The sequence below is a fragment of the Mus musculus genome, chromosome 4 (assembly GCF_000001635.26).
Source record: "Mus musculus strain C57BL/6J chromosome 4, GRCm38.p6 C57BL/6J".
NCBI lineage: Eukaryota > Metazoa > Chordata > Mammalia > Rodentia > Muridae > Mus > Mus musculus.
The window spans coordinates 124779870-124806233 of NC_000070.6; the positions used below are offsets into that span (position 1 = coordinate 124779870).

The following is a 26364-nucleotide window of genomic DNA, read 5'->3' on the forward strand; positions in this document are numbered from 1 at the left end:
CTGACTACAAATACTGTATAACAATGCAATCTAAATTTCCATTGCCTTTTTATTTTTACTTACTCCAGGGGGTACAGAGGACCTTACAGTCTTGTTCTGTGAGGCACAAAGATGCAGAAAGAATGCTTACATCTGTGTTCCAGCCACTCACTACCTCCAGCAGGATGAGAGAATTTGACTTTAGTAGTATTGGGGGTTGAACCCAAGACCTTGTGCATACACATCAAGTGCTCTGCCTACTGAGCTATGTCCCTTCCTTTTTTTCTTTTAAGGTCCCTTTGTGACATAAAATTCTATGAATGTAGAAAAAGATCTCTAGATCAATTATACCGTATAATCGACCTATCAGCTTACTTAATCTCCCATTTATTATTAGCAAATAAGTTTAACTTGGGCTTCTTTTGTTCTGGGATACAGGTGCTAATGTGTAGGAACATCTAGTTTTCTATTGCTTTTCCATACCATACTCAAAATATGATTAAAATGCTTTTATTTTTCCAGACAGAATAAATCTAAGTCTGACATGTCTGAAAAGGTTCGCTCCGCCACAGTCACAGTATCGGACAAGGCTCACATTTTATCCGTGCAGAAGTTTGGGCTTCGAGACACAATCGTGAGATCACACCTCGTGCAGAAGGAAGAGAATTATACCTACATCCAGAACTTCAGGTAGCTACCTAGGTTCTCCACAGCTTTATTTCCTTTGAGACAAGGGTGTCTCTGTGTAGCCCTGGCTGGCCTGGAACTCATTCTGTAGACCAGGCTGGCCTCAAACTCACAGAGATCTGCCTGCCTCAGCTTATGGTGTGCTAGTATTAAAGGTGTGTATTGATGGTTTTTCAAAGCAAAACGACCTTTCTGCTCTCTGGCACTTCAGCATCTGCCTCACATACCTTGGATTTGGAAGCAAATTACTCTGTTAGATGTTTTTCCTTTTCTTTCCTTTCCCTTCCTTTCCCCTTTCCTTTCCTTTCCTTTCCTTTCCTTTCCTTTCCTTTCCTTTCCTTTCCTTTCCTTTCCTTTCTCCTTTCTCCTTTCTCCTTTCTCCTTTCCTTTCCTTTCCTTTCCTTTCCTTTCCTTTCCTTTCCTTTCCTTTCCTTTCCTTTCCTTTCCTTTCCTTTCCTTTCCTTTTTAAGAGTTATTTCTTTTATCTATATAAATACACTGTAGCTGTCTTCAGACACACCAGAAGAGGGCATCAGATACCCATTATAGATGGTTGTGAGCCACCATGTGGTTGCTGGGAATTGAACTCAGGACCTCTGGAAGAGCAGTGAGTGCTCTTAACCCCTGAGCCATCTCTCCAGCCCATTTTCCCCTTTCCTTTTTTTTTTTCTTAAGATTTATTTATTGCTATATGTAAGTTCACTGTAGCTGTCTTCAGACACACCAGAAGAGGTCATCAGATCTCATTATGGATGGTTTTGAGCCACCATATGGTTGCTGGGAATTGAACTCAGAACCTTCGGAAGAGCAGTCAGTTCTCTTAACCGCTGAGCCATCTCTCCAACCCCATTTTCCCTTTTAAAGAGTATCGCTGTGCTCACTTAGGGTGTGTGTGTGGGGTAGGGCATCAGGTATCCCAGCTTGGTGTAGAACATAAAGGATCAAGTCATCTTCCTGATGAGTCAGCTGTACAAATGCCAGGGTTACAGATACATGCCAGTGCGCCCCACTTCTGGTTACTCTTCCTAGCTGGGTGTCTGGCATCCTGTGTCCACGGGCAGGCTGTGTGGCTGATGGGCAGATGGCTGCAGCATAGGGCTGGGGAAGACAGAAGATGTCTTCTGACACTGCAATGCCCGAGCCTGGAGTACCTGCCTGGGTTTCTATTCCCTTGCTCGTTCCAGGCCTTGAAGAAAACATTGCCGTTCAGTAATCCTGTTAGCTGGGCTCACTGAACGATAAAGGAATAAAGCTTTCAGAGTTCTGGAGCTTTAAAAACCATTGCGCTGGGACTATAAGGTAAACGAACATCCTTTCTAGGCGTATGGGGAAAAAATGTCCTCTGAGCACTGGTGCCACTTTGCATAGTTTCCCTTTCAATAGCACCCACAAGGCAAACATTTGGTGTCACCCACAATGGCTATTTAATAGCTTGCTTGCTCTACCTACCTACCTACCTACCTACCTACCTACCTACCTTATCTCTCTCTCCATCCACTCACCCACCTACTCACCTATCTAGCTATCTAGCTGTTTATTTAAGACACTCTCTCACCAGGAAGCCATGGTTGCTGTAAACTCAGTATGCAGCCCAAGTTGGTCTTGAACTCACAGCAGTCCTCCTGCCTCACTATCTCAAGTGCTGGAACTATAAGTGCCTACCACCACACCTGGGTCAGAGAAGACCTATATCATTTGCAGCTATCGCAAAGGCAGACTGTTGATCACCCTTTGGTGCCGTGGTCATTGGTCTAGATTAAACAGGACTTTTCTTATGTCTCAAAATGTCATTCCATAATGACTGAGCCCTGACTTTCTGTTTCCGAATCACTGATTGAACCTATTTGACAACAGGTTTTTTGTGGGAACCTACAATGTGAACGGACAGTCCCCCAAAGAATGTCTCCGGCCCTGGCTGAGCCACAGCGCCCTGGCCCCCGACGTGTACTGTGTAGGGTGAGTGCTTCTCCTCCAGTCTTCCAGGTCTTAAGAATAGAGAGCCATGCTGAAGGAACAGGGTCTTGAGTCTTTGTGGCAGGTGAAGGGATTGAAACATGAGCTCAGCTCAGAGACAGCTGTGTCTCTGTTCAATGTTATTCTGATACACAGAGGTCTGGCCACGTCCTGTGCTTGGTATTTAAACGCTGATACAAATTTAGTATAACCTTCTGTTAGGAATTGGTGTGTCATTACTTGACATTCAACAGTTTTCGTTACAAAGCAAAGAATATTTTTGCCAGGGAAGGAAGGTTCACTAAAGTCTCATCAGTTGGTTTTATGAATGTGCATATGTGTGTATGTACATGCATGAAAGTGGAAGCCATTGGTGAGTCAGTCTGTTATTCTCCAGGAATAAGAGAGACAGACAAATAGACAGGGTCTGTCTCTCTAGTCTGGAATTTGGCCTGGAGGTTATGTTGACCAGGCCACCTTGAAGTCACAGAGATCTGCATACCTTTGCCTTTGCATATGGGTATTAGCAGTATGAGCCACTATGCCTGGCCCTGTGTTTGTTTGTTTGTTTGGTTGGTTGGTTGATTGGTTTTACATGGATTCTGAGGATCAAACTCAGGTCCTTGTGTTTGTAAGGCAAACACGTTGCTGACTGGGTCATCTTCTCAGCCCCTTGTTTTATAGTTTTGAGAAAAGGTTTCACTATGTAGTAGTGGTTGGTTTAGAACTTGCTATGTGGACCAGGCTGGCCCTCCCACCTCTGCATGCAAGTGCTGGCATTATAGGTGTGCACCATCATACCTGGCTTGTTTTTTCTCCCTCCCTCCCTTCCTTCCTTCCTTCCTTCCTTCCTTCCTTCCTTCCTTCCTTCCTTCATTTTTGAAATGCTGTGGATTAAACACAGGCCACCAAAACGTGAGAGGCACGTGCTTTCCTACGGAGCCCACACTCAGCTCAGGCATTAATCTCTCCACACTATCCTTGTGTGACAGTCCTGGGTACAGCTGGTGGGAGTTGTCGTAGGAGCCTGAATAACGTAGGGGACAGAGCTAAACCGTAGGGTTTCTATAGACCAGACCAAACCAAACAAAACATGGACCCAGATTCCAACTCCAATTTACCACATAGTCTTTGTTGAACTAATGATTATGGGTGTAAAATGGGGATGGAGGGATGCTTCTAACTAGTCCAGTGGCCAGGTCCTGGAGAGGAAATGAGCTCACGTTTAGAGACGCGCCTAGTAAGTCCCGCAGCTTTCAGTTCTCTGGTTCTGTTCGTTTTTATCCCCCTTAGGGTCCTGGCGTTCAGCATGAAAGCTGGGACCCGAGCGCCTGAGTAGATCTGGGAGGTTTTACCTGCATGCGGTCTGTCTCTGGTTCATTGGGTGCCTCTTCAATAGGTTCCAGGAGCTCGACCTGAGTAAGGAAGCCTTCTTCTTTCACGATACCCCAAAGGAGGAAGAGTGGTTTAAGGCCGTGTCAGAAAGCCTTCACCCAGACGCCAAGTACGCAAAGGTAAGTGAGGGGCCTGCAAGTCTGTGATAAATGTTCAGTGAGCATTGTGTGTGTGTATTGTTCAACCCCACAGTCCTCCAGAGGGACCTATCTGAATGGAGAGACGTGGGGTCGTGACACTTCTAGGTGGGTTAGAGTATCATGTAGCATGCTCAGTGAGTGGAACAAATTACTTTGTGCCCTGGCCTGGAGGAGGAGGTGTGTTAGTGGCTCAGCCAGCTCTCCCACCAGATTTCCTTTGGGGAATTCTGGTTTTTGAACTTCTGTCTGCGGCAGCCATCACTTGAGAATTGGGCTCTGTGTTCCAGGTGAAGTTCGTCCGACTGGTTGGGATTATGTTGCTGCTGTACGTCAAACAGGAACATGCAGCCTATATCTCAGAAGTGGAAGCTGAGACCGTAGGGACAGGAATCATGGGAAGGATGGTGAGTCCCTGGTAACACCCTACCGCACATCATGGACCTTGACCCCTAATGATTTGACTCGCTTCTGATGATGCAGCAGCTGTATGAGCCCACCTAGGATGCTGCTGTTGCAGCAGGGCCGGATTGAATAAACAGCTTAAAAATCCAGCCAGTGCATTCTTCATCCTGGGAGTTAGTGCCAGAGCCTCTGGTTGATCCGAGTATACTATGTAGCACGCCACAGACACTGTTTTGGCCACCAAGGAAAACTGAGCCCCATAGGTTTGCAATTTCCTCTTCTTTTTGAGGCTTCTGGAGTCCTGCCCTTGGATCCTCCTGCAAGAGCAGAGCTGGACATGCAGCTGCCTCACCAGGGAAACAGACACAAGAGCGGAAGGTGGAGAGAGGCAGGCTCTGGCCTGAGTCTTTTACAGAAATGGCTGGTCATTTTGCTTGGAAATTTATTTTTTGTTTTTAAGATTTATTTATTTATTTATTTTATATGAGTGCAACACTGTCTTTAGACATACCAGAAGAGGGCATCAGATCCTATTACAGATGGTTGTGAACCACCATATGGTTGCTGGGAATTGAACTCAGGACCTCTGGAAGAGCAGTCAGTGCTCTTAACCACTGAGCCATCTCTCCGGCCCCCCCTCTCCGAGATTTGTATTCTTATCTATAAGATATGAATAATAACCATTCTGAAGACAAACTATTCTGAAAGTCTGGAGTTTAAATGACTGAGGGGAAGTCCTTTCAACAGGGTAACAAAGGAGGAGTGGCGATCAGGTTCCAGCTGCACAACACCAGCATCTGCGTTGTCAATTCCCATCTGGCAGCCCACACAGAGGAGTACGAGAGGAGGAACCAAGACTACAGAGACATTTGTTCTCGAATGCAGTTCCCTCAGGTGGATCCGAGCCAACCCCCTCTCACCATTAACAAGCATGAGTGAGTATGAGTTTCTTTCTTCCTCGTCCCTGCCAGTGACTGCCAGGCTGGGTTCTTCATTGTGCCCGAGACTTGAGTGCTGGAGGCTGGTTATCTGCCAGCTCTTATTTGTTTCTTGGAAATTCCTGGCTTCCTAAATTATCATCTGGAAGACCTGAAGCACCATTACCAAGCACCCTTTGTCCCTGGAGGGGCATAGGGTTTATTCGCTTAGAAATCTGTCTTGATTGAGCATCAGGGGCAAAGCGGCCCAAGAGCTTTCATCTGAGCACAGTTTGGACACTGGTTTAGGTTTCCACATCTGTCTGTGAGCACGCATACTTGAGAGTGGTGCCTGGTGCTTCGTGCCTGCCCTGGCTCATTTCTCCTTGATTCCAATGGCAAAAGCACAGTGCCAACCTCACAGAGCAGATTGCACTAGTTTTGCTTGTTCTTTTTTTATTTCATTTATCACCAAAGCTTGCTATTTGTCAAATTTCAAAGCCTTGGATTTTCAGACTTTATGATCACAGTTAAAGTTTTTGGAACTTCTTTTATAAAGAGGAAGGCCCTGGGTCCTGTCCAAAGCAGTGGTACTGATTCTGGCTTGTTGGTATTTTGGAAGCTGACTGGATGGCTGCTCTTGTCCAGGGTTCCTATAGGGAGCATGTCTTCTCCACTGTGGCGCTGCAGCTGGCCCTTTGTCTGCGTTTAGGCAGAGGGTGCATTTGTTGGAGAGATTGTACACTGCTAGCAGATTACTTAGTGACTTAGTGTTGGCTTCAGGTAGAGCGGTAGAGTTCATGGCGTGTCTCATGTATGTGATCAGGAAGCAGCAACAGGTGCAATGGACCATGTGACACAGCTTATCCCAGAGTAAGCTGGCCATTGATGTGGTGGGTGAATCCAGGCTCTACTGTTCAAATCGAGCTTCGCTTCAGAAAAGTCCATCTAGACACTGGCTAAGAGTGCATTTGTGGTCTGGAAATAGCACAGGGTCCCTGGGCGACTGGCCCTTTGTGTCAATCAAGTTAGCAGTGCATTAGATGTGGGTGGGAAGGAAAAGTCTACAACAGCTAAGTCACTGTCCCACCATGGGGCTTCTGTCCAATGCGTCCTGGATAGGGAGGGTGAAAGCCCTTCCTGAACCCTGTTCCCTCTGTGCTCTGCCCTCACAGTGTGATCTTGTGGCTGGGAGACCTCAACTACAGGATAGAAGAGCTGGATGTGGGAAAGGTGAAAAAGCTCGTGGAAGAGAAGGCCTTCCAAACCCTGTATGCGCACGACCAGGTATACATGGCTACCATGTCTCCTCCACTGCGAGGGCACAGAGCCTAGCTTCTCCTCCACCATCTTGGGAGGATTTCCCCAGGACCCGATGCTGTCCACGTGTGGCTGCATTCCGTCTGCATTTCTCTCAGTCGGCTCTGTCCTGGAAGCACCTTGTTTCCCTTGAAGTAAGAACACACACTTTCTCATTCACTCAGGAGATCAGGAGTTGGGAACACAAGGACTTGATGTTATCATAAAGTTTTTCTTCAGTAAAGAAACTACTTGGTATATTTTAGGCAACTTAATAATTCTCTTTAGAATGAGTCCTCTGCTCCTGCCTCTTCCTCCTCACCAGTTTTCTCCAGTGTGCGTAGACTCTCTCAGCTCCTCTCTTTACTCTGGTGAGTCAGTTCTGCGGCCTGCTGCTCCTACCATCATTTGATGTAGCGTCTTTCTGAGAGCACCGGCCACTTCACAGGCTGGGAGAAGCCTGCGCTGACTTTCTTGGCTCTCCTCGATAGATTTGAGACTTCTCAAGTGCTCAGAACCATCCAGGACGCTGGAGCTTTCTTTCTTTTCAGTCTGAGCTCTTCTTCTGCTCTTGACAGCCTTGGCATCATTAGGTCTAAATCCTTCTTTGATTCTCCATCTCTTTCCCAGCACAGAACAACTGAAGGGGAATCTTAACTTTCTTTCGCTCTTTATGAAATCATTTCTTTATTGATTCATGGAATAGGAGTAGTTTTCTCATAGATCCTTTCTCTTTCAGGTAGGGCTTGACTATGGATTGATGTTGTGGCCTCCACTAATCCCAGGTTTGACCCTTCATACTGAAGGCTTTTTCCTCTTCTTTTGTACAGCTAAAAATCCAGGTGGCTGCCAGGACCATCTTTGATGGCTTCACCGAGGGTGAGATTACATTCCAGCCTACTTACAAGTACGATACTGGCTCTGACGACTGGGACACCAGGTGGGTCACATCAGGGGGCTAAGGAAATGGAAACTCAAGAACTCTGGGAAGCACTGGCCCTTGTGGACCTGAAGAGTATAAGGTCCTTGTGACTCTCCATGTTTTCCATGGTGGCCAAATATTTCCTCTCTAAGCCCACTATATCTCCACATTACTTCTTTCTGACTGCCTTAGGTGTTGTTCCATTATGGTTTGATTTTCCTTTCCCTTTTTAAAAGATGTATTTGTTTTTATTTGTGTGTGTGTGTGTGTGTGTGTGTGTGTGTGTGTCTTTGTCTGCATATGTGTATGTGCACTGCATGGCCTGGTGTCTGCAGAAGCCAGAAGAGGGTGCCAGATACCCTGGAACTTGAGTTACAACTCCAACTGCTTGTAAGCCGTCGTGTGGGTGCTGGGAACTGAACCCGGGTCCTCTGTAAGAGCAGCAAGTGCTCTTAATAACTGCTGAGCAATCTCTCTGGCTCACCAATTGACTTTGAACTCTGTTTAAGGAAATGTGATGATTCCAGCTACGCTTGTACTTGGTCTTGACATATTAGTTAATATTCCCTCCCTCCCTCCCTTCCTTCCCTCCTTCCTTCCTTCCTTCCTTCCTTCCTTCCTTCCTTCCTTCTCTCCTTTCTTTCTTTTTTTTTTTTTTTTTTAAAGATTTATTTATTTATTATATGTAAGTACATTGTAGCTGTCTTCAGACACTCCAGAAGAGGGAATCAGATCTCGTTACAGATGGTTGTGAGCCACCATGTGGTTGCTGGGATTTGAACTCTGGACCTTCGGAAGAGCAGTCGGGTGCTCTTACCCACTGAGCCATCTCACCAGCCCTCTCCTTTCTTTCTTCTTAGATTTATTTATTATGTATACAGTGTTCTGTCTGCATGCATGCCTATATGCCAAAAGATGGCATCAGATCTCATTGTAGATGGTTGTGAGCTGTCATGTGGCTGCAGGGACTTGAACTCAGGATCTCTGGAAGAGCAGCTAGTGCTTTTAACCTCTAAGCCATCTCTCCAGCCCCACCGTTAAGAATTCTTTAACAATTTTGACAGTATGCCACATAAAGCTGGATATATTTGATTTGTATATCTCATTTCAACTTGCTAAGAGCTCATTGGGGTGTATATGGTTTATTATGAGACTGTGGACTGAGGCACACAAAGTCCAACAGTCTCCCAAGCAGAATTTGAACCGAGGCAGCAGAAATTCACAGCCTGTTCCCTTAAGCACTTTCTGTTAAGGACCAGAAGGTCCTTATTCTCCTGTTGCTTTCTCTCTTTCTCTCCACTTTCATCAGGACTGGGCAGAGCAGGGAGTCAGCTGAACTGCTTGTTGGAGCTTTCACAGTTGCTGTGGATGATACCCATAGGAGAGCCTTTGGCTGCATGGATGCGAAGGCTCTGCCTCGTGGCTCCCTGCCTGAGCCTTGGCAGTCACTGAACAGTGGGCCGTGATGTTTGTGTGAGCATACCAGCGTGCACTTTGTATTTCAGTGAGAAGTGTCGTGCACCGGCCTGGTGTGACCGAATCCTGTGGAAAGGAAAGAACATCACTCAGCTGAGTTACCAGAGCCACATGGCCTTGAAGACCAGTGACCACAAGCCTGTCAGCTCAGTGTTTGACATTGGGGTAGGTGGGCAGCTGGTTTTTATACCAGGGCTGCCTTTTGTCTTTCTGATCTCCTCCTCTTAGCCTTGAATATGAGGAAGCTCCTTTTAGGAATTGTGTAAGGTCCTGGAGAGATGACTCGGATATTAAAAGCCCTTGCTGCTCTTCCAGGGGCTTTAAGTTTGGTTCCGAGCGTGTTGGTCTGCTCAGAATCACCTGCAACTCCAGCTTCAGGGGATCCAGTGGCCTCTGCAGGAACTGCATGCTTGTGGTACACAGGCATACATGGAGGCAAAACACCCTCTTAGTCAGGGTCACTATTGCTGTGATAGAACAACCAAGGCAGCTTGGGGAGGAAAGGGTTGATTTAGCTTACATCACTGTTTATCAGAGGAGGAAGCTAGGACAGGAGCTCAAACAGGGCAGCAATCTGGAGGCAGGGATTTCAGTAAATGTCTGTGAAGAGACACAGTAAGGAGACTGCTCACAAGTGTGCTTTATTATTAGGGAGGTTGTTTGTTTGTTTGTTTTGATTTGATTTGTTTTCTGAAGCAGGGTTTCTCTGTGTAGCCCTGGCTGTTCTGGAATTCACTCTGTAGACCAGGCTGGCCTCAGACTCTGAGATCCCCCTGCCTCTGCCTCCTGAGTGCTGGGATTAAAGGTGTGCTCTACTCTTTTTATTGTGAACAAGAGAGGAAATATCCAGAGGCATCTGGAGTAGCCCAGAGCACAGAGAAAGAAGACTGAGCAATGTCTGGGTCAGGAATAAGGAGGAGAGCATCCTGGAGACAGTGAGATAGAAAGGGGTAGAGAACAGAGGGAAGCGAGACAGCGAGAGACAGACAGGGAGACAGGGACAGACAGGGAGACAGGGACAGACAGAGAGGCAGGGACAGACAGGGAGGCAGGCAGATCCCGGGAAGCAGATGATAGTGGGTTAATAGAAGGATGAATAGCTGGGTCAAAGAACAGGCCAACAGCCTGTTGTGGACTTTGAAATGTGTAACAGGCACTTGTGACACTCAGGGTGCCTGGATGCCAGGCTGGGCCTTGATATTCTGATAGGCACCACAGGTAGCCGTGTGTAAGGGACACTCCTTTAAGTAGAAGGGAACTGGTTTCACGAGTTCCTGAGGATGCTTTTCTGTACCACAGGAAACCCTCCTATAGTCACAGCCTGAGCTCATTGCTGGATATGTGGACTACACCTAAGATTCATTTACTAGTGTCTACTCCCAACAGCTCTTACTAGTTTTAAAAGAAGATTTATCTACTTTTAGGTGACAGGGCTCACTATGTAGTCAGGCTAGCCTCAAACTCAGAGATTCGGATAAAAGCTGATACCACCACACCAGGCAAGATTTATTTTTAATGTATGTGTATGAGAGTTTTGCCTGCATACATACATGTATGTGCACTGCCTAGTGCTCCCAGAGACCAGGAGAGGACATGAATCCCCTGCAAATAGAGTTATAGACGGTTGTTAAGCCATCATGTGGGTAAGGAAAACCAGGTCCTCTATAAGAGAGCCTGTGCTCAGAACCACCGAGCCGTCTCTGCAGCCCTAGTTCTTATCATCTTATACTTCCACCAACTACTTGTGAGCTTATTTTTCTATAACCTTGCCAATGATTTTTTTCAACCTTTTACAATGAGCAAAAGAGAGAGAGTGCCAGGGGCTTCTGTGTTGCTTTGTGCCACCTACCTGTTCTCCAAGGTGTAGGGTAGATACGGTCAGAATCTGAAGTTAGACAAGGCCCTAAGACTGGGTGTGGTGGCTCTGGATGTTAAGCTGTGAGTTGGAGGCCAGCCTTGTCTACATGCCTCCTCTGAAGGGGAGGAGAACATGGGGAGGCTAAGTAATGTTGCAATCATTTTATTGTTGAAAATAAAAAGTATTTATAATTAAAAGCCTGGCACTCTTCCTTCTTGCTGATGAGCTTGGGTTAAAAAAAGCTGAAAAATACATCTTTGTATCAGAACCAAAGGAGGAAAATCCCTCCTGTTGGCCTTTGGGTGGGGGCAAGCAGGACAGAAATAGAAACCCAGTGTCTTTTAGCCAAGACCTGAGCCCCAACAGGAGGAGCCACCAGGAGGCTCCAGGGTCCTCCTGCTGACCAGGATGTGGGCAACCTTGACATAGCTGGGGGCTTTTTCTGAGTCTGTCACTGATTGGATTAACTATTAATGAACTAAATCTACTTAGCTTTCACTTCTTAAAATGCTGTCAGTTTCTGTTTTTGATTCCCCAAGCACACTCAACACTGAGAAAGAAGAATGGGCAACAGGCTCCACACTCAGTCTCCAATGTTTCCCTCCCAGGTGAGGGTTGTCAATGAAGAACTCTACCGGAAGACCCTGGAGGAAATTGTCCGCTCCCTGGATAAAATGGAAAACGCCAACATTCCTTCTGTGACCCTCTCCAAGCGGGAGGTAGGAAAGACCCAGGCCCTCTGAGTATTAGCATCGGGGTTGGGAGTTGGCTCAGTCGGTCGAACCTGAGTTCAAGTTCTAGAACTCATGTTGGGGTGGTAGACGGCCTTTATTTCCAGAATTTGGGGAAGAGGGGGGCAGAACAAGTGGATCTTTGAATTCAGGCTAGCCTGAACTACAATGAATTCCAGAGAGTCCAGGCCAGCCAGGGCTACATACTGAGCCTGTCTCAGGACACCCCTGGGGTTCACAGGAAGATGCTTTACGCTGCAGCTGTGCAGCCCGTCTGCTCGTCTGCTGATTCTCAGGTCACGGGGCAGTTTGAGAACGGTGTTTCAGGAATGGCTTTGGATGTAGAAGATGGAAACTGTGCTGCAAGAAATGTACTTAGAAAAATATACTTGTGCGTTAGCCTGCATAGGCTACTGGTCTTCAGTGGCCACGTGCCCTCTCAGCTAAATACATTTCAAAGAGATGGTCCTTATTTTCTTCCCACGACAAATAGTTATTCCCGGTTAGGGTGGGTGCACAGCTCGAGAAGAGGACCCTGATTGGCTGCTCCTTGTTTGTTCTCAGTTCTGTTTTGAGAATGTGAAGTACATGCAGTTGCAAACCGAGTCCTTCACGATTCATAATAGCCAAGTGCCCTGTCAGTTTGAATTCATCAACAAGCCTGACGAAGAGTCCTACTGTAAGCAGTGGCTGACGGCCAGACCCAGCAAGGGCTTCCTCCTGCCAGGTAACCCTTGCTAGTCTCTGCTTTCTGAATGCCCTGCCTATCCATTTCAGTTTTCCAAATAAGCCTTTTGCTTCTGAATGCTTTATTCTCGGCCTAAAGCTTTTATTTGTTCGTTGTGTTTGAGACAGGGTCTATCTATTATGTAGCCCTGACTATCCTGGAACTCAGTGTGTAGCCCAAGGTGGCCTCACAGAGATCTGCCTGCCTCTGCCAGCTCTGAAATCACCCCCACCCCTTCCTTATAACTGAACTCACCCATGTATAAAACATGCGAGGAGCGTGCGCTCAGCTGTAAGAACAGTGTCGGCACTCGTGTGCTCCATAGCCATACGGAAGGAGCTGCTACTTTAAAAGTCATCTCCATTGCTTTTCTTCCTGTAATCAGCGATGTAAGAAGTGATGGGTAGTCATCTAGAAATGGTGGCATCTTCATCCTGTGGCAGGATTAAGGGTGATTCCTGACCAGTTCCCAGGTGATAACTTCCCCAGATCTGTGCAGGGGATGTTTTCATCTTACCTGGCCCAGGGCTGGTCCTCTGATCCATGCCTTCTTGCTGGACTGCTTCTCCTGGCTGAAGCCATGCTCCTTAGTACTTGGGCTTCTTGAAGGTTTGTCTGTCCAGTGTGCATGTGTTCTCTTCACGTTTCCAGACTAGACCGTTCACATGTTGTGCTTCTCCAGTGCCAAGCATACAGGTCCGTATTGGGTGACCTTCTGTTTCCTTCCTTAGCCCTCTGTCTCACCCTCTGCCCTCCTGCCTTTTCCTCCTCGTCTTGACTGCTCCCCAGCCGACCTGACGTTTAACCTTTTTCTGCAGATTCGCATGTTGAGATTGAACTTGAGCTTTTTGTAAATAAGTCTACTGCCACAAAACTCAACTCAGGCAAGGACACGATTGAAGACATTCTGGTTTTACACTTGGAGCGGGGAAAGGACTACTTTCTGTCTGTGTCTGGGAACTACCTGCCCAGCTGCTTCGGATCTCCTATCCATACATTGTGCTACATGAGGGAGCCCATCTTGGATCTACCACTGAAAACTGTTAGTGACCTGGTGAGTAGCAGCAGGCCTCGAGGACAGACCGAGTACTGGGAACTTGGGCTCACACACCTCATTTCTATACCTACCTCCCTGTCCGTAAGCATTTCGCAGCTTCTTTGAACTTGACAACAAGCCAACCCCCCTGTCAGAATGACAGTGAGCTGTTTCTCCTGACTCTTGTCTTTTCTTTGCTGGTCCACTTAGACTCCTGGGTGCCAGTGTAACGGAGCGGCAGCTGTGCTGGCCAGGGGTTGAAGGTAGGCTCTCTTGCCTGCATCAGTGTTGGCTGCCCTCTGTCTTCTGCACATGGGCACTCAGCTTTCCAGAAGGGAGCTCCCCAGCTAGAGGCCAGAGCAAGAGAGAAAAGCTAAGTTAGTCCACGGCATGGCTGACAGCCCACACCATATCAACTCTGCCTGACTGTGTGTGTGCTTTGGAGCAAGTTGTGACGCCAGCACAAGATTCCAGCACAGAGAGACTCCCCTGCCTGCTGTGGACGGCTGCAGAAGACGGCCACATTTTCCAGTCTTTATGTCAAACCGAGCATGCACACACGCGTGCAAGTGATGGTAAAGCTCCATAGGCTGGCGCTTTATAAAGAACAGAGGTTTGGCTCTCACAGTTCAGGTGGCTGAAGTATGTGATCAACATCTCTGATGACTCACTTTCTCGGTGCATACATGACTGTCTCGGTGTCCTCTTGGTTTTCTTATGGCACACCAATCCCATTTGTGACCACACAACCCTCATGATCAGCCACCTCCCAAAGCCACCACTACCAGCTCCTGTCACATTGGTGGTTAAGATGCAGCATGGGAATCTGGGTGGGATTGAGGAGACACAGTGCATAAACCTTCAGTATCCAGCAGTGCCGTAGAGAAACTTAGCCATGATCCCGCTTCTACTGAAAGTTTCCATTTAAAAACATCATCTGGGGCTGAGAGGTAGCTCAGTTGATACAGTGCTTGCCATGAAACCATGAGGTCTCGAGTTCAGTTCCCGAGAGCCCGAATAAAAGATACATGTCTGTGATCCCAGCTTTGGGGGATGGAGTCAGGTTTTAGACAAATTGGAAGGTTCCAGGTTCAGTGAGAGACCCCTGTCTCAAAGAGTAAGTTGAAGTCAACTGAGGAAGACACTCAGTTGGCCTCTGGCTACCACATGCATATGTACATCCATGCACATAACACACACACACACAAGTCGTTGTACAGTAAATTTGTGCAGACACTTGGAGGTGCCTATGGAGACCATCCTGACACAGGGGAGCAAGCCTGGCCCCCGTGTAGGGAATTCGTGCACTTTTTCCTTTGAATGTCTGTTTTCAGTTAAGGACTCCCTTTTTTGTTGTTGTTGTTTTGTTTGTTTGTTTTTTTGTTTTTTGCTTTTTGTTTTTCGAGACAGGGTTTCTCTGTATAGCCCTGACTGTCCTGGACCTCACTTTATAGACTAGGCTGGCCTCGAACTCAGAAATCTGCCTGCCTCTGCCTCCCAAGTGCTGGGATTAAAGGCATGCGCCACTACCGCCCGGCTCAGTTAAGGACTCTTGAACTAGTCTCTCTATCATTTAATGTAGATGAAGACGGAATCAAGGAATGGAGTTGTCACAGGTCATGTGGTGAGGGAAAGCAGACTTGGAGCTTGGACTCTCTTCCTCACTGGGTCACACAGCCTCTCTGGTTTTCACAGTAGAATGCTAGGGGAAACTTGTTTTCTATGAAGTCGGGGCATATACCACTCCATTCAGGAAACTGCTTGCCATTTCTCTCTCCCCATCCTTAAAAATCACCTTTTGGTTACCCAGTTTACCACCTGGACCTTTTTCTTTTTTGCCTCTGGAATGTCTGGTTAGTGGATTGAGCCGTTGTCCTTTCCTGTTCTTTACTGTCCTATCATGCAGCCAGCCTGGTAGAAGGGCCACCTCATCATGACTTGTCATACTTTTTCTCTCTTTGGAGACGTTGATGTCAGTGCAGACTGCAGATGACAGGAGCCAGTTGGAGAACCCCATGGAAATCCCCAAAGAGCTCTGGATGATGGTGGATTACCTGTACAGAAATGCCGTCCAGCAGGTAGGTGGGGCCAGGCTGCCTTGAGAAAGACCTAGAACATTTCGAATGGAAAGTTTTTGTTCCTTGGGATCCACCTGCGGGTCATTATTCTGCCCCTGGGGGATTCTGTTTGATACTGGGCTGGGGGATTCCCCAATGGGAAGCAAAGCGGCTGTCCCAAGCCTCTTCCTGGTCCCCCAGGGAAGGACTTCTGAATGCCCTCTGGGAGGTCATTTTGGAGTCTTTTGCAAGGACTCTCACCTGCTTCTGAGAATGGGAGGAGCTAGCTTGTTGACAATTCAGGCAGAGGAGAGATGGAACCCCAGGCCATGAAGCTGGAGGGCTGATTTCTAGAGAGATTTTAGGCAAGCTTCCTGGGCTGGGATTTGTTGGTCAGTTTGACTGACTTGGCTACAGGTTTGTGTGCTCCAGGCTTCAAAGCCAGGAATAGAAGAGCAGTCAGTGCTCTTAACTGCTGCGCCATCTCTCCAGCCCTCTCAAGGCTATGTTTTAGATATTTTAATCTTGCAGTAAATATATTCCTATTTTCTCTCTCTCTCCCCTTCCTCTTCTCCCTCTCTCTCTCCCTCTCCGCTCATTCTTCTCCTCCCCCTACTCCTTTTCTCTATCCTCCAGTGCCGGGGATCGAACTCAGGCCTCATGCATGTTAGGCAAGAGCTCTCTCTACTAAGCTACACTTCCATCCCAGCAACATACATTCTTAGGATATTCTGTCCTCCGTTTAATTTCAGTTTTTCTAGATAGAGTCTAATATTATAGCACAGTCTGGCCTTGAACTTGATGTGTAGCTGAGAATGACTGAACTTTCGATTCTGCCACCTCTACTTCCCAAATGCTGAGGTTGTAGCCGTGCACTGCCTCACGTGGTTGATGCTGAGGTTGTAGCCGTGCACTGCCTCACGTGGTTTATGTGCTGCTGGGGATTGAACTCAGCTTTCTGCACGCTAGGCAAGTGCTCTGACAACTGAGCTTTATTTCCCAGTTATGTATGGTTTTGAGATAGTAGCTCACTATGTAACCCAGGCTAATAGCCAACTCACTAGCCCAAGACTCTCTTTGAACTCACGATCCTCTCGCCTCAGCCTCCTATGTGCTAGGACTATAGGTGTGTATCATGGTGCCTGGGCTTTTTCACATGTCGGAGTCTGCCCCACCTCCACCCCCACTGATGTTGCAGTATCCCAAGCTGTGTTCTGTTTATCCAGTTGCTTCATTTAATTCTTGTAGCATCCTTTGGAGGAAACAGATATCCTGAAAGGCGATTAATATACAATAATGAGGGGATTAATTTAATTTATTTTTTTAAAATTGAATTTTTAAATACATGTTGTATGTATATGTATACTTTATTATTATCATCATCATCATCATCATTATTTTGACATCATCATCATTATTATTATTATTATTATTTTGACCCTGATATTGTTGGAACCCTGGGCCTCAGCTTTCTGCTGAAAGAATGTACCAGTGAGTTATATTCCTAGACCCCAGACTTCACTTTCGTAAGAAATCTGTCTTCTGTGTGGATCTTTCAAATGTAACTTGTGAGCAATACTTGTGAGATGACTCAGTGGTTAAGAGCTCTGGCTGATATACCAGAGGTCCTGAGTTCAATTCCTAGCACCCACATGGTGGCTTATAAAGGGATCTGATGCCCTCTTCTGGCATACAGGTGCCTCTGCACCCAAACATTCATATATTAAATAAATAGATAGATAGATAGATATGTTGTACTATTGTGTTGCCTTATGAAACGAATAAATCCAAAGTATCTTGAGACTAATGGAAATGATGTTTACTGACATATTTTTATTTGCATATATTTACATAGACTTGAGAGATCTTTTGAGCCCCCCCTCAAATCTCTCTTTTTTGGGGGGTGGGGTTCAAGACAGGGTTTTTCTGTGTAGCCCTGGCTGTCCTGGAACTCACTCTGTAGACCAGGCTGGCCTCAAACTCAGAAATCCGCCTGCCTCTGCCTCCTAAGTGCTGGGATTAAAGGCGTGCGCCACCACTGCTGGCCCTGCATCTCATTTTGTTGTAGTTTATTTTGGCTGAGGATCAAAGTAGCTTTTCTGCCTTGTCCATGGCATGTATAACGCCTTAGGACACAGCTCTGTGTGAGTTTTCTCATGTATCAGATCTTGTCTTGTGTAGTGTGACCTACCCATAGCCTTATAACACATGCCTAATGGCCTATGGTAATGCCAGCTTCAGTGACATTGTCCACTGGAATGATTCAGAAGTCCCACTACACAGCCTCATTCTGAACTCGTGTGATATGGGTGACTCAGGAAATCACTGCCAGTTTTCTGAGAAAATTATTGTTTTGTATCTTTCTCCCCTTTGCAGGAAGATCTGTTTCAGCAGCCAGGTCTGAGGCCAGAGTTTGACCATATAAGGGACTGTCTAGATACTGGGATGATCGACCAGCTCTGTATCCTTCAGAAATGTGCATGTGTGTGTGGGAACGTGAGAGTTTTAAAAAGAGAGAAGACTATCCCAAAGCTCAGACTCTGCTATTGTAACTTCGGCTAACAGGTTCTACTCACTCATCACCTGTCCAGAGAAGACATTCCATCTGTAAGCAGTCAGTGAGGCAGGAGCTCAGGAGAGCCGGGGTCACTTGACAAACGGCATGGTCCCTCCGAGATGTGGGTTGGCATCCGAGGTGTGAGGAGAGCCTGACTGAGCAGGCATCACTCTGGCACATGCTTGCCGTGGGCCTTGTCCTACCCAAGAGCAACCCTGTCACCTGTTCCTTAACATTGGGCCAAAGGTGCTAACAACCATTCTGTAGCCGAAGCCTTGCTGCTTTTCCTAGAGAGCCTGCCAGAGCCTGTCATCTGTTACAGCGCCTACCATAGCTGCTTGGAGTGTTCTGGCAATTACGCAGCAAGCAAGCAGGTGAGGGAGAGCGCTGAGCCTCAGCGTGCACACCGGCTTGGCCTGGGCACGTGAAGCCTGGCAGAACAGAGTGTGGCAGCCTCTCTCGTGCAGTGACTTGGAAGCTTAGCATCATTCCTTCTCAAACCTGCTCTTCCTCTCATGTCCCTTTTGCTTTTAATAGCATCGCCCTTAGTTCCCGTGACTCAACCCTGAAACCTGAGTCACTTCTGAGTCCTCCCTCTCCTCACCTCCCACGTGCCCAGTCCCATTGATCCATTACTTCTCTGTTCTCCCCTATCGTTGCTCAGCTTACCTGGGGCAGTGCCCTGTGCTCTTGCTCCCCCTCCATCCACATCCAGTTGGCATGCTACAGTTAGACTGTGAATTTAGAGGTGTCATCCTGTGGGACAAAACCAAACTTACCTTTCTCACTGCTGCTTAGTGACTTTTCCTTCTCCTTCCTTCCTTCCTTCCTTTTTTTTTTTTTTAAGATTTATTTACTTATTTATTTCATGAATGTGGGTTCACTGTCGCTGTCTTCAGACACACCAGAAGAGGGCATTGGATCCCCATTACAGATGGTTGTGAGCCACCATGTGGTTGCTGGGAATTGAGCTCAGGACCTCAGGAAGAGTGGACAGTGCTCTTAACCACTGAGCCATCTCTCCAGCCCCCTTCCTTCCTTTCTTTTTCTTTTCTCTCTCTCTTTTTTTCCTCCAAGACCAGGTCTCTTCCTGTGACTCAGTCTGACCTGGAACTCAGTGTGGCCCAGATTGATCTCCAATTCACCATCCTTCTGCCTCAGCCTCTCAAGTCCTGGGATCACCAGTGTTCATCACCACGCCCAGTTCCATGATTGATAGGCTCGTATAGAACAGTTGCGAACAGTACGGGTTCCAGCACCTTCACTTATATCCATTTCATCTGTGAACCTTCTGGAACCTTCCTTTTCCGAGCCCCAGCTCTCCAGCTGATTCTGTTGTGCACATTTGTGGGCTAGTCACTGGCTTCCGGTCTGGCTAACCCTTCTAAGCCTAACACCTGTGCCGCTGTAGGTTTCTGCCGACTTTGACAGCTCGTGCTCTTCCTACTTAACAGTTTGCTTTCTCTTGCCTTCTTTGCCTCCAATACCCTAATCCTTGCTGCTCCAAGTCTCGTTTTGTCTTGTATTCAAGACCCAACTAAAAGGCCTTGATTCCCTTAAGTCTGCGACTTTTAGTTTTAGAAGTCTGACTTCTAAGTCCATGCAGCAGCGTTTGCCCTTTGTTCCCTTTGGATACTTGTGCCAAGTGGTGAGTGATCAGCTCTGTGTGGATTCTCAGTTCCTGGAATACAAGGGGATATATAAGGGGCACCTTGTCATGTAACTGAGTGAAGCCGCAAACCCCACCTTCTCCCTCTTTCAGATAATTTTAACCCTCCCCAGCTTCCACAAAAATGTCTTCAACTACTTGATGGCGTTTTTGCAAGAACTGCTGAAAAATTCAGCAAACAATCATTTGGATGAGAATATTCTAGGTAAGTGGCCAAGTGTCGTACAAGCATCTGTTCAGAATCACTAAGAAAGGAAGCTGAATTAATGCTCACCCTCCCTTCTCTTCTCCCTTGCTCCCCTGGCCCCCCAAGCTCTGAGGAAGCTTTGTTTTGTTTTAACTTTTTAAAAGGCGGTCAAGTTATGCTGCTGAAGCTGGCCTCAAACTCACTCTCCTGGCCTTGGACTCAGCATCCTCTTGCTTTGGTCCCCAGTGCTGCATATGCACCATCATGCCTTGTTTTGGGCAAAGTTTATGCAAATAATGTTTTTGGGGACTGGAAGTATGACTTAATGGTAGAACCCTTACCTACCATGTGCAAGCCCTTGTGCTAGTTCCTTCTTTTAGCTAGACTAGCTGGCTGGCAAGGCCTCAGGACCCACCTCTCTCTCCCTCCACATCACTGTGGTTACAGGTACATTTAAGTGGGAGCTAGAGATCTGCACTCAGGTCCTCTGTCATGTTTGCATGGCAAGCACTTAACTTAAGGAGCCATCTCCACAGCCCCTCTTTATTTCTTGAGGCAGCCTCCCACTGTATAGCTCTGCCTGGCCTGGAACTAAAGACTGGTAGGAATAGAGACTTGTTTCTCCCCCACCCCCCAGTTGTTTGTGCTTTCAGGAAGGAACTACCTGGGCATAGAGGTACATGCCTTAATCCCAGTCTCAGGAGGAAGAGGCAGGTGGAGCCCCTGAGTTCAAGGCACCCAGGCCCTGCCTTTAACACAGAGTGCTTGAGGTAGTCTGTTCTCTCTCCTAATCACCCCCGTGTCCCAGTTGCTAAGTGGTATTTTCTGTTTCTGTCATGCACAGCTAGCATATTTGGCAGCTTACTGCTCCGGAACCCAGCTCGTCACCAAAAGCTTGACATGGCGGAAAAGAAGAAGGCCCAAGAGTTTATTCACCAGTTCCTCTGCGGTCCACTCTGAGCCTCACTACTCCTCTCCTGTTTTCCTTAAGGCAGCCACAATTGTCAGCCCCACCTGTTTCAGCTCAAGAACTGCCTTAAGCTGGTCTGAGGCTGCTGGAAGAATGGCAGCCACCTGTTTCTTCTACCTGAGCCTAGACCTGCCCCTTCTCCATGCCATTGGCTAGCACACCCATGCTGACTTGTGAAGACATGGGGGCAATCCACCATAGTAGAACTGACGTTCCACATTCAACTCTAGTTATTTAACACAAATAGCTCCCTATTCATTTTTATTTAAAAGTTTTAAGTAACTGTACTTTGCCTTATTCAGCCAGCCTCCAGGACATGCAGTCAGTGAGTTCCCCATATCCCGTACTGAGCATCTCATGGTCAGATACTTGGACTAACTGAAGTCCCTGAAGGAGAATGGCTTGGGGCGGCAGGACTCTGCTTAGAGGTTCCTGGATAAACAACTTTTAGCCATCCAGATGCTTCCACTGTCCAAGCCGCAAACATGTTCATGCATAGGGCACCTGTTCCCTTTCTGCTCAACTCCAAGGCCTCTCAGTCGCCCCCAAGAGCACTGAAGAAAGGGGGTTCTGGTGAAACAAGTGGGATTTTGTAGGATATTCAGTCCTCCCAACTGTATATAATGCAGCACCTCTCATATATGTAATATATTTTAATGAAAATGTATTTTTAATGGTGACTATGGTTCTCTCTTTTTTTAGTTATGTGTATGTGTGTGGTGGTGGTGGTACATGCATGTGTGAATGTGCTAGGAGAGGCCAGAGGCTCAGATCTCTCTGAAGCTGGATGTGAGCCATCTAATGTGGGTTCTGGTTTCAAAAGAACTCTAAGGTCAGAGCAGTCAGTTGGTCTTCTCTTCCCCAATCCTCCTCTCTCAAGAGATGGTAGTTCCTGGCAGCTAGTCCTTTGTGGCTTAAGAACAGAGCAGCTGATCTGTGGCATGCTGGTGCGCCAGAGTCACTTATTCAACCTTACTCAGAGGGAATGGCACAGCAGTTTGGGCCTGAACCCTGATCTAGCCTCTAAGAGCACTGCTCCAACGTAAACATTCGAGAGAAGTCGTTCATGGGGTAAATAAGCATTAGCTTATGTGAGAGTCTAAAAATTACATATACAGGAATATAATAGAAACACGAGAAAAGTATCTTCTTGGGCTTTGAAATATTGCTACCACCGAGTGGATTTCAAGGGTGGGTAGGATAAGTGTTAAGAGCTGACAGGGGACTGGCCAGTAGGTGGCGCTGACCCTTTCTAGAGCAAAAACCCTCCTTAAGGAAGGTTGGAACCGCTAGCTCCCGCGGGCGCGTGAGAACGAGAAGTTTCTGGAGGGCTCTGCTCAGCGTTCCGGTCCTGGGGGGGAGCCTCAGCCAGGTGAACTATGCTGCGTGGGTACAGTGGGGCGAGGAGAGGGATGCCGTGGGCTGGCCTACGCATCTGGAAGGCGGCGGCTGACTGCAGCCTTCTTGCTGCAGCTGTGGACGCAGCTGGGGCTGAGAACACCTCGACTTCACCGCTGATGTCGCGTATCCTCCCGCGCTCGAAACAGCCCGCTCTCTATGGTCAGCTTCCCGGTGCGGCACCGGAGCGCCAGACTCCACTCGCTCCGCCCACAGCCCGCTGGGGAGAGGCGCGGTCTCAGCCCCCTGGAGAGTAGAAGCCAATCACGAACAGCAGCAGGCCCAGGGCTCCCCGGGCCTCTCCTTCCTCCGGAAAGCGGAAGCGGAAGTGACGCTAGGGACAGGTGGGGGCAATCATGGTGCCGCTTGGGAGGGGAGAAGCTGCTGCTGCCGCCGTTGCCGGGAGCCGCGGAGGTAAAAGCAGAGGCTGGACTCGGCTGGGGCTGGAACTATCCGGGGGGTGCGGGACTGGGGCTCCCTGCCGTAGCCATTCCCGGCTGAGACTTCATTCCACTCACCCGAGGGACCCCACCCCTCCTCCGTTTCCATGGGGATGGGTATCCAGCCCCCCTTCTCTGTTTCCATGGAGACCCGGACCCTGCCCCTCTTAGCCCAGCTCGTAGCCCCCAGACTGCCTCGGGGTTTTTCTCTGTAGCCCTGGACTAGGGGTGCTTTCCCGGTCAGGGTCCTCATGCTAGTCTCTCAGAGGTGCTGGGTTCGCAGTCCTCGGCCACCCTCACACCTCCTGGTCTTGTTACAGAAAGTTGGTCTCTGCGTTTCCCGGGGCAGCCCACCGGGTCTCTTATCTCTCCTCTCAGACACCGAGAAACGTGTATTTCTGGGGTTGCGTAAGCAAAGGTTCGGGCTGGTTCCTCTCAGATTAGATCCCTTGACCTGTGCCTGGTAACTACCTCGCCTGCTTGTCACTCCGGCTAGTAAAGGCTCACTTTGCCGACTCTTGAGCTGAAGAGAAAGTGCAGAACCAGGTTGAGAACTAAGTGATGTGCTGGTTATTTTAAATTCTCCTTTTGTGTCTGCCAAACCCACATTTGTAGAACCTGTGTGTTTTCGGGTGAAGGAGGAATCACCATTCCAGACCATGAAAGCTTCAAATTTGGTAATTTCCTCAAGAGGCTATCTTCAAAAAGAGACCGTCTGCATGTCTGTCATTCATTTTGCTGATATTTCCTGAGCTGCTCGTGTCAGTATTGCTTATGTTAAGTCAGCCTTTCGGGTCAGAAAGCCTAGTCACTCTGTACAAGTGTACTCTCTGGTCCAGATCATGTTTTACGATATAAATAATTAAAGTGATTTGCATCAGCTACTCCTTATTAGGGTTTAGCCCCTCCACCTGATGTGTTCTAGAAATGACAGAAGGAAGCCACCCTTTTTCTTTACCTGCAGTTTCTCTTTCTGTATGAAACAGGAAGCCCTGGTCCCACTGTAGAAAAGCAGGCACGGATAGGTTGTCCAAGCAGTAAAGGGCAAAAGGAGGGTTTGGAGGTGGTTATGTTCAGAGTGTTGTTTCTGCACCACCAACTACATGAGGCCGTGGCACTGCCTCACGGTGTGTTTGCGGGGAGGGAGGGCATTGGGACGGGAGCACCTCACTGAAGGTTTGTAGCCACTCTTTCTTTAAACAGCCACCTGTTTGCTCTTTTATCCTCCTTAGCTTCATAGATCCATCTTTAAAGTATGTGACAGTAGAAGGTCTTGTGAATGCCAACTTTGAATTTTTTGGGGGAAAAAAAAAGATTTGCTTTTTCCTTGTCAGTGACTGATTGTGTCAGATTTTAAGTATTTCCAAGGAACATAATTTTTTTTTTTTGCTTTGGTTTGCCTCTGTGTGATTGAGTATGTGTGTTTGATTCTTTTGAGACTGGGTTTCTCTGTTTAGCCCTGGCTGTCCTGGAACTCACTCTGTAGACCAGGCTGGCCTTGAACTCAGAAATCCGCCTGCCTCTACCTCCCAAGTGCTGGGATTAAAGGCGTGCGCCACCGCTGCCCGGCATGCGTGTGTGTGTGTGTGTGTGTGTGTGTGTGAGTGTGTGTGTGTGTGTGTGTGTGTGTGTGTGTGTGTGTGTGTGTGTGATTCTTACTGTGTATCTCTGGTTCACCTGGAATTCAAGAGAGATCCAGCTTACTCAACCTCTCAGGTGCTGGGTTAAAGACATTCACCACCATTCCTAGGCCTGGATTGCTCTCTCTCTTTGTTTTGAGACAGGGTCTCACCACCAACTCTGGTTGGCCTGGAACTTGATATGCAGACAATGCTGGCCTGGAATTCTCAGAGGTCTGCCTGCCTCTGCATTCCAAAGTCTGGGATTAGCACTTTGCTCTTTAAAATGAGGGAAAGTGATCCCTAAGGATCCCTTGAGGACATAGGTGTGTCTTGGGCTGTGGTTCTAACTCTGGTGTTATCTATTGCAGAAAGGCCGTTACCTTTCCATTTCTCACAATTGGGCTGAGCACACGTGAGCCATGGGGGAACACAGTCCAGACGACAATATCATCTTCTTTAAGGGAGAGGAGGATGACCTAACCCCGCATGACAAGATGCTCAGGTTTGTGGATGACAACGGACTGGTGCCTTCCTCATCTGGAACTGTTTATGATAGGACCACTGTTCTCATAGAACAGGACCCTGGCACTTTGGAGGATGATGAAGACGATGGACAGTGTGGAGAACCCTTGCCTTTTCTGGTGGAAGGTGAAGAGGGCTTCTTAATAGATCAGGAAGCAATGTCCCAGGGTTACGTACAACACATTATCTCACCAGATCAGATTCATTTGACTATAAACCCTGGTTCCACACCCATGCCAAGAAACATTGAAGGTGCAACTCTTACTCTGCAGTCGGAATGTCCAGAAACGAAACGGAAAGAAGTAAGTAAAGCCGCAGATGAGGCCGGTGTGGCTTTGGGGCGGCTCCTTCCACATCGCGCTGGCAGGTTTAACTGGGGGTTAAAGGAGCTCCTGGGCTTAGAGCCTTCTGTAGTCTTGCCTGTCAACAACACATCCGCTTCCTGTTTCGTTGTGACTGCTTTCTAGAACTTTTGGATTGTATGGCCACATTGTAATTGAGGAATACTACATTGTAATATCTCAGATTTTCCTCTCCAAATCATAAATAAAATAGAAATTTCACCAAAGTGAATTCATGTTTATACTGCGAAAGTAACAGCATGGCTTCTCTGATAGCCAAGTGACTAGATTTGTGTGTAATAACTAGAGCTGGCTGTAAGTGATTTGTTTTGGAGACGCCTGTAGGAATATGTTTGTTAATTTAGTGAATATTTAATGGATAGTAAAAGGAACTTTGTATAATCCAGGCAAGAATCCACAAAGGAGATGAGATTAGCTAAAGGTGGTCACACTCACTCACGTTCAGGAACTGTGCATGATGGAATGCCTTTCAGGGTAGCTTGGAAACCGGAAGGCATCTCTCTCACAGGTTGTAGTTCTGCATTCGGATGAAAGGAATGCTACGGCGTAAAGGCAGGCATGGCAAACATCACCCAGGAACTAGTGCTGCGAGTTAATGTGAAAAAACCAGGTCCCTGGCAGTTACAGTGCTGAAGACTAACGACAGGTACCGGCAAGCAGAAATAGGCTTAATTTCCTGAGGAAACAGTTTCCTTTTCTGATGCAATGAAGGTTGGAAATTATATACAGCTTGTACAAATGACTGCCTCATGACATTTCTCTTTTCCTTTTTAACCTTAGAATCTCAGCATTAAGGTTTCAGTTAAGGGTGGAATGCCTGCCTACCATTCAGGAGGGATTGAGCCTAAGGCCTGCAAATCAATGAATAAGTAAATACCTAAGAGTTGTAAATACCATAGAGAGACCATCATGTCCTCCCTCCCAGTGCACAAAACAATCCCTATAGCCTTGCTGACTCTCTTCATGGATCTGTGCTTGAAATCTTCCAGAATGGCAAGAGCACAGGGTTTTACAGCTCAGTCCAGCGCGTTTGTTGGCCTGCTCTGCTAGCTAAGGAG

At 47.5% G+C, this 26364-nt stretch overlaps 2 protein-coding genes across 6 annotated transcripts in view; both read left to right on the plus strand.

The window, feature by feature from the left end:
• Positions 1-21642, plus strand: part of Inpp5b (inositol polyphosphate-5-phosphatase B) — a 59685-nt gene extending 38043 nt beyond the window's left edge. For 3 of the 5 annotated variants that reach the window (XM_006502804.3, XM_006502805.2, NM_008385.4), the window contains exons 9-24: positions 502-669; positions 2521-2622; positions 4019-4133; positions 4442-4558; positions 5304-5491; positions 6649-6760; positions 7603-7712; positions 9200-9335; positions 11637-11747; positions 12324-12486; positions 13305-13540; positions 15487-15600; positions 17956-18040; positions 18383-18510; positions 19899-20010; positions 20837-21642. In XM_006502804.3, coding sequence (XP_006502867.1) covers positions 502-669; positions 2521-2622; positions 4019-4133; positions 4442-4558; positions 5304-5491; positions 6649-6760; positions 7603-7712; positions 9200-9335; positions 11637-11747; positions 12324-12486; positions 13305-13540; positions 15487-15600; positions 17956-18040; positions 18383-18510; positions 19899-20010; positions 20837-20952 — 2113 coding nt within the window. In that variant the 3' untranslated portion in view covers positions 20953-21642. Of the gene's footprint in view, positions 1-501; positions 670-2520; positions 2623-4018; positions 4134-4441; positions 4559-5303; positions 5492-6648; positions 6761-7602; positions 7713-9199; positions 9336-11636; positions 11748-12323; positions 12487-13304; positions 13541-13732; positions 13786-15486; positions 15601-17955; positions 18041-18382; positions 18511-19898; positions 20011-20836 lie in introns of those variants that run through there. The other 2 variants (NR_126474.1, XR_003954882.1) reach the window with 2 other exon arrangements.
• Positions 21643-22679: 1037 nt separating this feature from the next.
• Positions 22680-26364, plus strand: part of Mtf1 (metal response element binding transcription factor 1) — a 47252-nt gene continuing 43567 nt past the window's right edge. The window contains exons 1-2 of the mRNA NM_008636.4: positions 22680-22774; positions 24791-25246. Of these exons, the coding sequence (NP_032662.3) occupies positions 24842-25246 (405 nt within the window). The 5' untranslated portion in view covers positions 22680-22774; positions 24791-24841. The remainder of the gene's footprint in view (positions 22775-24790; positions 25247-26364) is intronic.